General features: G+C 42.0%; 1 protein-coding gene and 1 long non-coding RNA gene across 2 annotated transcripts in view; both read right to left on the bottom strand.

The window, feature by feature from the left end:
- DTWD2 (DTW motif tRNA-uridine aminocarboxypropyltransferase 2) overlaps nt 1–7,957 on the bottom strand; it is a 72,370-nt gene extending 64,413 nt beyond the window's left edge. The window contains exon 1 of the mRNA XM_085213544.1: nt 7,760–7,957. Within this exon, the coding sequence (XP_085069670.1) occupies nt 7,760–7,890 (131 nt within the window). The 5' untranslated portion in view covers nt 7,891–7,957. The remainder of the gene's footprint in view (nt 1–7,759) is intronic.
- A 323-nt stretch (nt 7,958–8,280) lies between these two features.
- Nucleotides 8,281–14,840, bottom strand: LOC146542382 (uncharacterized). The gene is made up of 3 exons (XR_014880564.1): nt 14,521–14,840; nt 13,916–14,326; nt 8,281–8,897 (listed from the first exon to the last, which is right to left on the bottom strand). It is a non-coding gene; the product is annotated as an uncharacterized LOC146542382 (long non-coding RNA).
- Nucleotides 14,841–15,927: the final 1,087 nt, after the last annotated feature.

Below are 15,927 nucleotides of genomic sequence, written 5' to 3'. Positions count from 1 at the left end.
CATCTGGATTTAATTGCTCATCTCTTTGGCATTTTAATGAAGAAATTCCCTATAACTGAATTCAATTAACATGCATTTACATTGGAAATAGCAGAACACATGTAAACTGTAATGATTTTAACGACTAAAACCTCCACCTAACGAAAAATCCTACTCATCAAGCTTCTAAATCAAGTTCCATTAAACACTGAGGAAAAACTTAATGGGATTATTCTCAAAATACTTAGGTGTACTTCACTACCAAGACAACAAAATTTCACACATTACAAAACTGAAGACCACCACCACTGCTGCACCACACAAGCAATAAATCACAAGAAAGACCAACCTGCCCATTTGAGCACTCTTGTTTATAGAGTACCATTCCTGATTTATGATTTTCTAGGATTTAAGGACATAATGATAGAATGGTTTGGGTTGGAAGGGACCTTTAAGACCACCTAGTTCCAACCCCCTGCTATAGGCAGGGACACTTCCAACTAGCCCAGGTTGCTCACAGCCCCATCCAGCCTGGCCTTGAGTGCTTCCACAGAAGGGGCATCCACAACCTCACTGGGCAACCTGTTCCAGTGTCTCACCACCTTCACAGAAAAGAATTTCTTCCTTATATCTAGTCTAAATCTACCTTCTTCCTACTTAGAACCATTTCTCTTCATCCTATCACTGTATGCCATTATAAAAAGTCCCTCCTCAGCTTTCCTGAAGGCCCCTTCAGGTACTGGCAGGCCGCTAGAAGTTCCCCTTGGAACTTTCTCTTCTCCAGGCTGAAAAGCCCCAGCTCCTTCAGCCTGTTCTTGTAGAAGAGGTGCTCCAGCCCTCTGATCATCTTCATGGCCCTCCTCTGGACCTGCTCCAGCAGCTCCATGTCCTTCTTGTGTTGAGGCCCCACAGCTGGACGCAGTACTGCAGGTGGGGCCTCACGAGAGCAGAGCAGAGGGGCAGAATCACCTCCCTCAGCCTGCTGGGCGCACTTCTCTTGATGCAACCCAGGATATGGTGGTTGGCCTTCTTGTCTGCAAGCACACACTGCCAGCTCATGTTGAGTCTTTCATCAACCGACACTCCCAAATCCTTCTCCTCAGGGCTGCTCTCAAGCCATTCACCAGCCTGTATCTGTGCCTGGGATTGCCCCGACCCAGATGCAGGACCTTGCACTTGGCCCTGTTGAGCTTCTTGAGGTCCACATGGGCCCATCTCTCAAGCCTGTCCAGGCTCCAGATGGCATCTCTTTCCTCTAGTGTGTCAATGCAGACATTCTTAGAAGAAGTACTGGAACTCAGTCTGTTAAGCTACGGACACCCATTATCCAGAGAATATCTACTTGCAAATATCTACAGTATCAAACACTGCAGCTTCCACCAGATGTCTCTACTGCTAGATGTCTCACTTGTGCTACTATTCTCCTACTATTGAGGCTAACTCTCATTATCCATCCAACCTCTAAGATTTGAAAGCAATTACTAACAGTTTTCCCTGTCACCCAAGCAAGAAGTACTCAAAGACAAAAAACAAGTTTCTCTGATGGTCAACCAAATAAAAAATGTTTTAACTATTTTTCAATGTAAACGTTCATCAGTTTTTCTACTCTAGTAGAGTACTCTACTTCTTTCTTCAATGGAATTTTTTACATCAGCATGTTTACCGACTTTATTTAAAAGCAACTAAAAAGGTAATAAGTTTTCCCAGGTCTAAAAAAAATAAAAAATAAAATAAAAACTTGCTTACTAAGCATTCATTGACAAATATAGCTCAATGTTAAGTTTTACAGTATCTTAAACATTAATGTCCACAAACATTGTGTCAAGCTGGTAACCACTACAACAGTGAGCACCATCATGCATCGGTCTTCCACCACTCCCTCAATGGCGCCCTATTCAAGACTTAAAAACTTTTTTTTTCAGTTACCCAAATAAGACTTGAAGTTCTGACATCTCTTCTGAAATATTTTTGATGAAAAATATACTAGGTCAACAAAAGAATCCAGCCTTAGTAGCTGCCATTTTAGCATGCATTCAAAGCACTGCTAGAAAGGCTACCATCTGAAATAAATATCTTATTTTCCTTCTATGCTTTTTTTTTTTTTTAATGTCTTTTTAATATTTTTAGGAATACAACAGAAATGGAACTGAAGTAACTTCTTCCTATGCTTCACAGCTTTGAAAATGTCAATAGATCAACTTTTCTGGCAGTAGATTTCTCCAGATTGGTTGGCTTCAGTAATAAACCCAGGAACTGTTGGTACTTTATTTAACACAAGGAGTGTTTTCTTTCCACTTTCTTATGTGAGCATTGGAATACATCATTCCTGAGCATTTCCTATTCATTCCAATTTGGTCCATTTATTCTTTCCACAGTGCACAATTTTGAACTTCATTAGCCCAGACTTTGGAAATAAGCAGAACTGTTGAAGTGCTGAAACTAAACAGAAGTATAAGGGAAAATGATAATTTTAGTAACACCATAAGAAAAAGAAAATACTTTATAGCATACATTCTGAGGTTCTATTTACAGATACCAAAAAATTCATACAATGCTCCTCCCAAAACCTAAGGAACATGCACACCGAATTTAACATTTGAAGTCTCCAGTCTTTTGGATGACAGCTGACTGCTTAAAAAAAAACAAAACAAATCAACTCTGAAAATTATTTTCTCAATCATGAATCAGTTAAGAAAACCATGCAAAAAGAAACATTTGACTCATTAGGCAAAAAAAAAAAAAGGTACCATTCAACTTTAGAGTATAAATTATATACAGTCTACTACTGATGACACAGAAAAAGCCACAAAACACACGACTCCATCTATTTCTGGATGTTTGCAAGTGAATCAAAACCTTTTGTTACAGTTTGTGGGTCTTCGTACTGACATAAAAGTTTAATAGCTTTAGAAACTGAGGAAAATGACTTAAAAAGAAACTTGACAGAAATTATAGATAAAATTAGTATATTTCACAAAAGGTATGTAGAAAGACAGAGGAAAAAGTAGTCGAAGCCAAAGGGAAGTTATACTTGCAATAATAACATAGCCAAGTACCAGGGTGACAGCCAGGAAGGATGATTTTTTTTACTACAAAAAACATTTCAGCAGCAGAGTCATACAGACGTATGATCCAGCTAAAGCTATGAAATGGGCAAGGGAAAACTGAATATAATGCGGACATTATTTGACTTTAAAAATTAGGAAGTGACAAACAAGTGCACTGCAAGGAGAGGACAGATGATGGAATATAATATAGAAATACAGTCACTGAAAGGAGAAAAGAACAACAACCACCTTCCTTAAACTGAAGGAGAAGTGCAAAAGTGAAAGGCAGGCAAAAAAAAAAAAAAACCTACAAGTGGAACAAGTCAGATTATCCTGATAATTCATTCTCAGGAAAGAGAGAGGAAAATAAATAAAAATAAAAATAAAAATAAAAATAAAAATAAAAATAAAAATAAAAATAAAAATTAGGCATACCAACTCAAGAATAAAGTAAAGTTTAAGCTATGCATCTGAAGTGATAGGAGAGCTCAGTTTTGCAAAAATGAAAGTTGATTAGTCCAGGGAGGGAAGGGAGAAGATGGTGGAACAGAAGAAGAATCTCAATTTGATACCAGTCAAAGGACCTTCAGACATCATCAGCAGCAATCAAATGCTATAAGCAGCTCTGGGATTTGCCAGAGCTTACTTTCTGCAAAAGTAAATACCTTTTCTATTTCAAGAGATATTTCCAGTGAAATTCACCTATGGCAAATTCTCCTCCATAACAATCAAGTAAAATTACAGACTTGGCTGTGCCTAAATCAAGTCTTCGAGTACACAGATAACAGCCTTCAGCTCTCATCTACTTACACAGGCATTACCATACAAAAAGGAAAAAATATATATATATATTATATGTGGTTATTTCTGCTCTGTGTTACATTTACTAAAATCAATAACAATTCTTGTAAAGGAACCACTTATGGTTTTAGATTCCTGATGATTAAACTGAAGAAGTTTGATCACTGTTAAAACATCTTTGACTTCTCTTTCAATAAACTACCACCCTGAAGGCAAAGCCACAGTTGATGTAATTACAGAGAAACCAGGAAATCAAAGGCACTAGAGCTGCTTTAATTAACAAGATTATTCTGCTGCAGGTCTTGTCTTTGGTTGTGCTCTTCCTAGCCCTTAGTCATCCACAGTCAAAAGGATGTGGCCAGCCTGACACTTGGCTTTTTTTTTTTTCTTTCTTTCTTTTTTTTTAATGCCAGCAGATCAAAATGGATGTTAACTGAGTTGGTCACACACAAAGTAAGTGGCCTAAAAAGGTCACTACTCATTAGTCTGTTTGGAATATTACAGCAAATGAACAAGTGCCTTTGAAACTTAGCCAAGCAGAAAGAAGTAGCATTAAAGTCAGTAACATTTTTATTTCATCAACAGCACTAGCAGCACTCATTACTGCTAATACAGGCCAAAGAAACAACAGCATGAGGAATTTCTAGAGATAAAGTAAATACTAAATGCAGTATAAAAATATACTGAAACTTCCATTTATGCCATTTTATGATTCTATTCTACAATTCACATCTCTGTCTTTCTTACATTTCTGGTTTTCTGTAACATACGTGTTTGAGATGGTTTATTTCTGTAACAACTACAGGAATGAAAAATTATTTTATATTCACAGTAATGAGATGAGAAAACTTTGCCAATGCTTCTCATTTGTTAAGAAATACAACACACAGGTAACAAGGCTGTATTTTCTGTAACTACTCAATCACACTTAGCTGTGCTGAAACTAGCTTACAAAGGTGGTATCAATTCATCATTTTAGGTAATTATGTGCCCAGATTTGGACTAACCCTAACCCTGTCCCTGCTGGCCACCCTTCTTCACCCAGGATACCATTTGCTTTCCGAGCTGCAGGCACACACTGCTGGCTCACATTCAGTTTTTTATCCACCAGGACCCCCAGGTTACTCTCAAGGAGTTCTCCCAGTCTGTATAAGTATCTGGGATTGCTCTGACCCAAGTACAAAACCTTGCACTTTGCAATGCTGCACCTGATTAGTTACACATTGGCCCACCTTTCCAATTCATTAAAGTCCCTCTGGATGGCATCCCTTCCTTCTGCTGAATCAACTGCACTACCCACCCTGGTGCCATCTGCAAACCTGCTGTAGATGGTAACGCTGCAAACAGTCTCGACATACTGCCATATGAAGTCCAATATCATCAAAATGTAACCTTTCCCTGTGAATGTTATCTAGAAAGTCCATTTCATGTCTTAACAAGGTTATTTCTAGAGGGTTTTCCTTCATCCCAGGATTTTTTTTTTAAATTTTAAAAAGTGTTTTTAATTGTAAATGTATAACTATGATAAATACTTTTATTTAAGTCACTATAGTTTTATTTAAAATATTTATCTTATTATTACAGCTCGCAGGATCTCCAGATCAGGGAGGATGGGATGAAGCCTTATGCTCAGAGGCCTTGGTCCTCATGGGTAGCACTAACCAAAGGACCCAAAGAGAAGGGAGCAGGGCATAGTATATTCTGTATATACACGCCATGTATGGTATGAAAACTAATAGTGTACTGCTTTGATTTAGGAGTTTTTAATAGTTACTTACAACAAACACCTTCAATAAACCACTCAAGAACTTGGAATAATGAAATCTATTCAGGACTGTCACCTATCACATGTATTTCTTTATTTGTTTCTTTTTCAATACAAATTTAACAGGAAATGCATGGTATGACCTCAGAAACACCTTACACTGCAGAATAGTTAGGCACTTCTCACAAGTCATGAACCATGGGAAAATACATAAGTTTAGTCACCTAAACAGTTTATTCAAACAGTGATAGGAAATCAATGCTTTCAGAGAGTGAAAAATTGCAATAAACTCAGAGCAGTGAAAGTAAATGCCTGGAGCTCCTATTTGAAGAACATCAAAGAAATGAAAGAAATGAAGCAATTCCCAAGCATGAGGCATTGCTGAAAGAATTAATACATGCTTGTTTTGCTTTCTCTGATATCACCAATTAAACATTAAGTTCATGTTTACACTTAACTACCTTCCCAACATGCTATAAAGCAGCTGCATCATTTACTTGTGTGGAAGACAGAACACATTACCTCTTCTCACTCAGTATGCATATAACTTAATTGGATTGTTAATATACATGGAATAGTTATGTAAGAACATTAAATTTTTCCTAATGTATGAAAGAGGACTGTTCCATAATGTCGTTACTCATCTATCAGTCTTAGCAAATGAATGCATAAATAAACAGTACCCCAATGAAGCACATGTAATATTTTAGATACAGGTGAAGAGAGCCATTGGATTAAAGTTCTTCTCATTTTTACTAGGCATACAAATACTGTTTCACAGCTTATAGCATAGCTTAAGGGATGTCCCATCCCTGGAGGCATTCAAGGCCAGGCTGGAAGTGGCTCTGGGCAGCCTGGTCTGGTGGCTGGCAACCCTGCACACTGAAACTAGACGAGCACTGTGGTCCTTTTCAACCCAGAAAAGATTCTAGGATGAATGTGAGAAAGGGTAAAATTAGGATAACATCTAGTGAATTAGTCCTGCATGCATCCGGCAGTGTTTGCAGCAAAGATTTTTGCTTGCCCACAGACCGAGACCAAACAGAGATCACGAATGACCCTCACAGTTACACGCCTCAAAACTTCTCCTGACAACATTCCTCAGAAGTTCTCCATCCACATTAACAATCCGCACGTGCACAGTCAGCAACGCGTGGCTGTACACTGACAGCTCTTACACCTCCAAAGGGCTTTTTGCCTGTGGGCACACCGGTCATACAGACAGGAGTTGAACCTGCACCCACATGCACGCGACGTCAAAACACTCCATTGCTCCAAGAACACAGCATCAAACTGTGATTGTGAACGGCTCCAAGTGCGGGGCTTGCTTATTTTGTTTTGCATATGGACAGACACAGGAGAGTTGTATTAAGCTTATCCCCCAGACGTCTGCAGGTGCGGATTCAATTCCTGACTGTAAATGCAATGGGCCTGGTGAGGAAACCCTAAAAAGTGACCAAACAGCCATGGTGATTCAAAGGGAACCATGATTCACCCGTTGCTTATGACAGGCAAACGGAGCATCTGTTAAGCTGTAGCCTGAAGAATAAGACCATAAGAAGTGAAGTGCAGTGCACACACTTCCTTTGCACCAGCAGTTTGCTAATGCTGACAGCACCCATGAGTCGGGTCATTTCTCACAATCTCACACAACAATACTACATTTCATTCCCGTATCTCATTTAAACCTTCCGCCGTAAGCCACTGCAGATATCGTCCCTCCGTCTGAAAACGCACGGGCAATAAAAGGTTTCTAAGCCGTAATATTTACAAACACCCAACTCCACAAAAAGAGTCAACTCATTCATTTTACCCAGAACGAAAACCGCGCTGCAAAAAGACACCAACTGCACGGCGCTGCCTGCGATCGCAGTAAAAGTTACGAAACGCGGTGACAAAACGCACGGCAGCGGCACCGCACAGCGCTACTACTCGTGGCTCAATGGCCGAAGGACGGTGGGCTGACTCTTATTTCACAGTTCCGCGTAAGCGGGAGCCCCTCATCACAGATACCAGCAGCGCCAGGCCGGCTCAGGCGGAAGCAGGGCGCACAGCGGGGCTCAGCGCAGCCGACGGGGCGGGGCGAGGCACGGCAACGCAACGCAACGCAACGCCCCGTGCAGCTCTCCGTTCCAACCCTGGAGCAGAGGCCAGCCTCCCCGCTCACCTGCAGCGGCTGCATTCCGGCCGCCTCTCGCTGCGCTCCACCGGCAGCTCCCACAGCCCCGCGCAGCCCTCGCGCTCCTCGCCCTCCTCCCCCGCGGACGGGCCGGCGGCGCTGGCGCTTTCTCGCTCCATGCCCGCGCGGCGGGAAGTGGTGCCACCTTTCCCCGCCAGGGGGCGCCGCCGAGCAGAGAGAAACGCGAACGGATCTCAGCCAATCGGGGCGCGGGGACGACGACGCCCCGCCTCACGGTCCTCCATCGGGATGCGGCGCGGTGCGGCCGGCAGGGGGCGCTGTTGGTGCTCGGTTTTTCCCGAAGCGGCAGCGGTCCGGCTATGGGTCTCGTCTCGCCTCTCCCCCCCTCCCTACACCTCCAGCCTGACTGGAAGCAGTGCTTTAAGAGCTGGGATGGGAAACAGGTCCTTGCTACCAGTGACAGTCACGCTGGAGGTAGAATCATTATCCATTTACTGTTAAGACAACATTGTCACTAGGTGCATGAGCAGAGAATTTATTTAGGCTGACTCTTGGAAAGTAACACCATTGTAGTGGGCAGGAGGAAAAGTGCTGAGTTTGCCCAAGGTCACTTTCCCAACCTGTGTATTGGAAAGAGTCCCTGTGCAATGCTCCTGCTAGTATGGAAGCCTTCACATCTTCCCATGGGTGTACACAGAAGCAAGCCTCGTAGGAATAATCTGGTGAAGCTTGAAAGCAAACGTTGCAAACGCTCCTGGCATAAAATAGATAGATGCATTAAAAGAACTGGGATAACAAGTGTACATATGGTCACTTCACTGACAAGAAAATGGATGAATGTAGCAGGGATTAGCTATGCGCTGAACAGAGCTGTGGATTTTGTCTGTATACATCCTTCTGAGTAGCAAGGTGAGCAGTTTAAGCCAAAGGAAAACGTTGGTAGATCAAGGTAGGATAAACTGCAGATGCCTAAAATGCAGGCTTGAAGCTAGGGGTTCCTGTTGTCAGAACATTACTGTTCTGCACTCCAAATAAAAGCAGAAGGGATTGAAACCCAGACCAACCTTAGCTTTTTTGTGTGTATGTGTGGAACAGAGTGTTTGCTGCCTGCATATCGTACCAGAACTTAACAGATAAGTGACTTCTGTAGTTACAGGCCAGCAATCTGCAAATAAAAAAAAATAATTAATTAATTAATTTTTAAAAAAAGCACAATTCTAGGTCAAAGGGCCAAAGTCTAATGCAGCAGAACTAGTTTAAGAGAAATGCCTCAATATTAAAGATTGAAGCTAAAAGGTAAATAGTTTTCACAGCCTCCTGATAATCAGTCTTGTTTTGTTTTGTTTTTGCAGGCTAATGTGAAAAGGTGTGTTCACAATACCAAAGTAATGCATACCTACCTTGAGTATTTGCTGTGCATACTTAAATCTGAATTAACACCTCCCTCGTTGTACTGAAGGCCTGAGGAACTCCAGGCTTCTTTTTGAAGCAATGTTTGCAGTTTGTGAATTCATCAACTTGATTGAGAGCATGACTGGAAGCTTTTTATCAGTATATAATACTCCTTGATGAACTGCTCCATTTCCTTTTTTGAGATTGTTGTCCCATTATGGAAAGTGCCATTCCTCTACGTGTCCAGTAAGTTCACTTTTAATCTAGAGTGAGGCTTTACTAAGAACAATCTCTATTTCTCGCTGCTACCAGTGGAGTAGTACTCAGAATCTGAGTCTTCCAGAGAATTTCAATCCAGTGCATCTTTGTTTCTGAAAGTCGTGAAGAAGCTGTCAAAACAGCAGCAGTTTTCAAACAGCATATTGAGGGCTGGAGCACTGCTTCTGTGATGAAAGGTTCAGGAAGTTGGATTATTTAGCTTGGAGAAGAGAAGGCTACAAGGAGACCTCACTGCAGTCTTCCAGTGCTTGAAGGGAGCTTACAGCTATAAGGGAGACTGACTTTTTACACAGCTAGATAGTGATAAGACATGGGGAAGTGGATTTAAACTGAAAGACTAGGTTAGATGCTAGGAAGAAATTCTTCACTCAGAGGGTGCTGAGTGCTGGCACAGCTGCCCACAGAAGCTGTGGATGCCCCATCCCTAGAGGCATTCAAGGCCAGGCTGGATGTGCTCCTGGGCAGTTTCATCTAGAGGGTGGCAGCTGAGTCTATGGCAGAAGGGCTTGGAACTGCATGATCTCTGAGGTCCTTTCCAACCCTAGCCATTCTGTGATTCTATGGTGTGCTTAGTTCCTAAGCAGCTCAAGCAGTTTAATTCACCGAATTTAAGTGCTGCATTTCTACTCTGGCTCAACTCAGTTTCAAGTACCAACACAAGGCACGTGACATTCTTCTGAGTTTCTGACCTGCTTTCACAAAAGCTGCAGCCTCCTACAAAATGTGCTTTCATGGCAGCTAACAAATGTTGAATTCAGACTTCTTGTTATTCTTTCCTGCCCACGCCCTATATATTTCTGGGATAGTTCCAAAGCCAGCAGCTGAGCAGGATGAACTTCTGAGCAGGGTCACCAGCATGAGGTATGGGGTGTAGAAGAAGAAGCAGAGGCAGAGCTGGGAGCCTGGAAGCTCTGACAGTGGAAGCTGCTGTCTCAACAGTGAGGCTGGGGAATCCAGCAGCATACAGCAGTGTGAATCACACTCAGATGCTGCAGAACAGCATGTGGGGGGAAAAAAAAAAAAAGAAAAAAAAAAAACCACGCTGGGAAGGAAGAAATGTGAAACATTTTTATCTGTTCTGAGATATTTTCACAAAAGAAAGCAGTTGCTGGTTGTATGGAAAAATAACATTAACATTAACCTTCTCAGCTGGGAACATTTGTGACAGAACCCTACATGGACTTAGAGAAGCCAGAATATTAGATAGGGAACTTTATGAGTAATGTTGCTAAAAACTGCTGTGTCTGAAAACAAGTACAGGACAAGTTTGGGAGTGTCTGAATTCAAAACCAGGAAAGTGAGCTCTGAAGAAGAGCTTGCTTTCTGTTTGACTTAAGCAAGTGCTGACCTGGTTTGCCAGTCCACTTGCATATTGAGGCAAGTCTTTCTGATAAAAGAAAGAAGGAGTTAGTGGAACAAGCTATCTGGCTTGCACAATACAATTGCAACCTCCCAACACGGACTTTGAGATTACTGCTATCAATGGTGCTGTGTTTTCCACATACATGGTGATGCTGGGAGGCTCGAGAGCAAAGGCTGACAAGGTTTTTCACGAGGAAGCACCATATTGTTATTGAGTTACAATGTGAAAGCTGGGAGTAAATCACCCTATCTTATCTTCTGCACTGTTTGCCAAAATAGAGAGATTTTCCACAATATTGTTTCCCTCTGAGAATCACAGTATTTGGCAGATAATAATATTCATCCGTTCTCTGTGGAGGGAAACCTCAAGATACCTTGTAAGAAAAACTTGTTAAGAACTATTGCCAGGTGAGGCAGTAGTTGGAAGTGTCTCACATTAGGTCATGCGTGTGTACATTAAGGTAAATAAAAGCAATGCCTCTTTTTTATTTCCATGCAAACTACAATAGATACAAAGAAGCGCAATAGCACTATTTGAGAGAGCAATTCTCAGCTACAAAACACTAGTTTTCAGTACAGTCGAAACCATTAGCTATGCATTTTCACCAGCGATGAACAAAAGCCTTCATGTTGCACTTGTGAAAGTTCTGCACCAGCTGTTTCACATTTTTGGTAGGAAAATGTTGCCCATGCAGTCCATTTTCCATCCGCTCAAACAGGTGGAAGTCAGAAGCTGTCAAACCTGGATTATACAGTGGCTGTGATAGGACAGTGCAGCCAGGATAGGCAGTGTGTTCCAAGCTCTGCAAACTGGTGTGGGGCCTGGTGGTATCACGTTGCAAGAGAAAGGTTGTCTTCTTCACTGGCCTGGCTCTGGAAGTTTGAGCCTTCAGCTTAGTCAGTTAGTTAAGCAGCAGTCAGAGCTGATGGTTTGTGTGGGCTCCAGGAAATCCAGAAGGATTGCCCCTTTCCTATCCCAAAAGAGAATGCACATCACTTAACCTGCTGAGGGCTGCATCTTGGACTTTTCCTTTGATGGAGAATTCACACGTTGCCACTCCCTGGACTGCTGCTTTGGCTCAAGCTCATACTGTCTCACTGGTAATATTGCAGTCCAGGAATATTACCAGTCACCTTCAGCCTCATATTGGTTCAGTAGGTCCTGGCAAACTTGCATACACTGTTCTTCTTGAAGTTCCTGCATATGTGTTTGTGGGACCCATCTGGTGTGAATTTTGTGATATTCCAAAATTGCTACCATCGGCTGTAACACACCACTCTCTGCCTCACGGTGCCAACATCCACTGTTCAGTCTCCGTGAACATTCAGAGATGTCAGTGCATGTCAATGGGTACAATTATTTCTGTGTGAAGGAATTCACCCCTTTGCTCCATACACACTTCCATGCCAGACACCATTCCGTCAGACTGCCTCTCTGCTCCCATCTGTCACGCAGCAATGGCGTGGAATGGAATATTGCTGGGAAGGTTCAACCTCTACTGCCATACTGCCAACATCTGCCCTTGCCATCATGGGCTAACATCATAACATAGGAAGCATTAATTTCAAGAGGCATAAATTTCAATTTGTAGCTTTGGTTTTGATGACACAAGTGGACTAGCATGAAATAATGAGGGTGTGACTTCAAAAGGCAATTACTACATTGCATCACTGTCCCATGTTCCCATGTTTTCACATGCACTAAATGTGAGGAAGTGTTTTTTCTCGTCCCTTTCACTCAGGGGTAATTATCTCCCATTTTGCAAAGGTAATGATGTGGACTGATAAGTTTTTATGAGGTCCATTATTTCTCTGGTCAGTCTTACAACTGAAGCCTTTGAGAAATGCGTTAGAACTAATTTCAACTGTATTATAGAAAGGTATATATTACAGTATTTTTCTTCCAAGAAGATGGAAAGTACTAGGGCAGGACTAATACAAGTACAGAGTATGCTTTTGCTTTGTAAATATCTCTCAGCTTAGTTTCAGCAGTTTATATAATTTTTTCCTGTTTAGAAAAGACAATCACTTACGAGCCTGAAGACCTATCTGCCACTACATAGCTCTGCAGGCATCATTTATCATTTGCAAATAAATACATTTTAACAAAAAGCAGCTTTTGGGCATTTTGTTTGCACTTGTTACTATAAAATTTTACAAAATTATGCAGAAAGATAGCTACTCCAAAGGAAATCAGTAAATACTAAAATGCTAGCAAGGCTGTTTGCAGTCTACCTGCACTTGGAGTTTAGTGTTCTGTCTTTGGTGGGCAGGTGCCAATGGATTTGCAGGTATTTGTATTTGTCAGACAGTCACATTTAATTGTGGAGAGCTTTCAACAAGCATGCACACCTTGAACAATCCATGAAATAATGTTTTGAATGAAAATCAGTGTTTCTCCTCTAGTACCATCTCAGGTACCGGTGGGTGCAGTCTAAGGAGCAGGTGTAGGACAAATGTCATTTGCCAGCTCTGTCCAATCAACCTCCACCAAGCTTAAATGGGCACATGGCTCAGTCTGAGACGTATTTTGCAAACTTGAAAAGCCTTGGCTTATTTATAGATGGCAAGCAATTGAAGGATAACTGCAAACTGTTGCTGCTGCTGTAGGTGATGATCTTGCCATTTTTTCCACTGTCCCAGTCACCACGCATGCTAACACTAGGGCATCATGTGGCCTCCCAGCTGCTCAGCAAATTTGTTTCTCTTGTTTATCGTCATACAGATTAGTTCAGTTTGCCCTCTGGCCAGACAGGCAATGTGCAAGAAGGAGGAAGGGAAAGAGGAAAAGATCCATTACTTGGGAGTAGCCCAAGTGATGCATTACAGAATCACAGAGGCTAAAAGGGACCTCAAGTGACCATCAAGTCCAACAGTCCTGCTAAAGCAGGTTCCCTACAACAGGTCGCACAGGTGGATATCCAGACAGGCCTCTAATATCTCCATAGGAGACTCCACAACCTCTCTGGGCAGCCTGTGCCAGTGTTCCATTGCCTTTACAGTAAAGAAGTTCTTCCACATGTTAGTACAGGGCTTTCTATGTTTGAGTTTTAGGCCATTACCCCTTGTTCTATCTCTGCACACCACTGAGAAGAGCCTGGCCTCATCCATTTCCCTTCCACCTCCCTTTAGATACTTTTAAGCACTTACCAGATCCATTCTCAGTTTTGTTTTCCCCATGCTGAACAGACTCAAGTTACTCAGCCTTTCCTCATGTGGGAGATGCTCCAAGCCCTTCATCATCTCTGCTGGACTCTTTCCAGGAGATCCCTGTCTTGTTTGAACATGAAGCCACAGTAGCAAGAGGGGAGCAGCCAGGTAAAGCACCTCCTTCCTGCAGACTGACGCAAGGCTACTGCAGACATGCTGCCTCCCTCCCTGCTGGCATTGTTCATATCTCTGGTGATTGCAAAAAGGTGAAATAGCAGTAAAAATGTTCATGCTGGGAAAAACGTGCTGCTTACTCAGCCGATGCCAGGCAGGAGGCACTGCACCACGCTGTGCTGTATCCCAGTCCTCCATCCAGCCTCCCAGTGTGCTTGGACTTCACCCTGCAGAGAGCTGCAGATGCATAAGATGCTGAAAACAGTTTGAAAAAATAAAGCATTATTTTGGATGCCAAAGTCGGCTTATTAATTTAATGTTTTTAAAAACGGTCTTCTCAGCTGCCTTCCTTTTTATATATTGCATATTAGTATACAATATTTATATATCTCACATAAGAGACTGGCATCTAATTTCACAAAATTACTTACTGTCATCTAACAGGCTGTACATCCAAAATAAATGAAACACTTCATGTGAGAAGGTATTTGTTTCTGTCTATCTGCTTCTTCTAGAAAAGATGCATATTTGTAACAAGTAAAGACATCTTGAAGCGGAATTATCAGCAGTGGCTTTGAAGGTTTTGTAACGTGCCCTCACTCATGATACTGAGCTAATAACAGAAACAATTCTAATCCTATCCTGTAATTGCAGTCTGCGATTTCTGCAACTCAGATGACCTGGAGCACATTACAGTAATAGCTAACTAAGAACTTCCTGGTAGTTTGGAAATCTCTCCCTAAGATCAGATTTATAATTCAGAATCTGTGTTGATGCAAATACAGCTGGTTTTTTAACCCTTGTGTGTTGTGTATGTTCTTTGGTGTCTGTAAAATGCAGTTGAAAAATACTGACGGCAATTGCAAAACAAAACACTCAAAATTAAGTGGCTGAGATATTAAGCAGGCAGCAGAGATATGGTCTTTGGAGCAGTATCAGCTGGAATACTGCACGTAAGAGCCAGTCTCCCTGTAGCTCTGGAACTTCAGAGCAGGTACCAGTCAGTTTTCAGATGACCCAGTGTCTCTGCAAAGCTAAAAAGCACATAGGGAAGACCCCCTTGTATCAGCTTGTGTGGTGCAGAAGAGCACATAACTGAGAGAGAAGGGAGAATGAGCTCACAGGTTTAGGTGTAGTGATTTCTTTAACTTTTATTAAGGCCCATTCGCATCAACACACAGTTCAACTCTGATTTTATAGGGCACTTGTATTGCCCTTCTTCCAGTCAATTTACAGACTTTGCATTTGGAGAATCCTTTCAAGCATATAACAAAACCATCACCTGAGTTTTTGTTGTAGAAACATGTACAGACAATCTGGCCAACCATCACAATTACTGTGTTTCTTTACCACTTCCTGCTTTTGTGTCAGTAATGGTATGCCCTTCCCCGAGTGAGCAAAGGAGACATGCGTGGAAAGTCACAAGTGGAAACCACTCCCTGTTCCTTAACTCACCTTTCAGTGCTGCCCTGCCTTTGGTCCAAACAAACAAACAAGGAACAAGCTGGAAGGAGGAAAGAAGTACAAACTTGCAATGTAACGTGTATATGTTCAGTGTTACTTATGCATCAGGATAGCATTTGCAACCAGGAGACATGATGCATGTGGTTTATTCGCAGACGCAAGAATGCGCCTCCAAAAAAAAGGAAGTACTTTTTTTTAAATCTGAAAGGTTTTGGTCATTTGGAGAACATGACAATTCAGAAGGGGAATGCCAGAGCAGCTATACTCATGCCCATGTGCTTAACAGCACCTTGCTATTGCTTCGTTTGGGAAATTTTACAGAATGGCCAAGTCTTCCATAGGTCTGGTTTTCTGGTTCCAAAAACCCAGAATCC

Source organism: Meleagris gallopavo, chromosome Z (genome assembly GCF_905368555.1).
Source record: "Meleagris gallopavo chromosome Z, MGAL_WU_HG_1.1, whole genome shotgun sequence".
NCBI classification, from domain to species: domain Eukaryota; kingdom Metazoa; phylum Chordata; class Aves; order Galliformes; family Phasianidae; genus Meleagris; species Meleagris gallopavo.
Note: the sequence above shows the minus strand (reverse complement) of the source record. Positions and strands in the feature narration are given on the sequence as shown.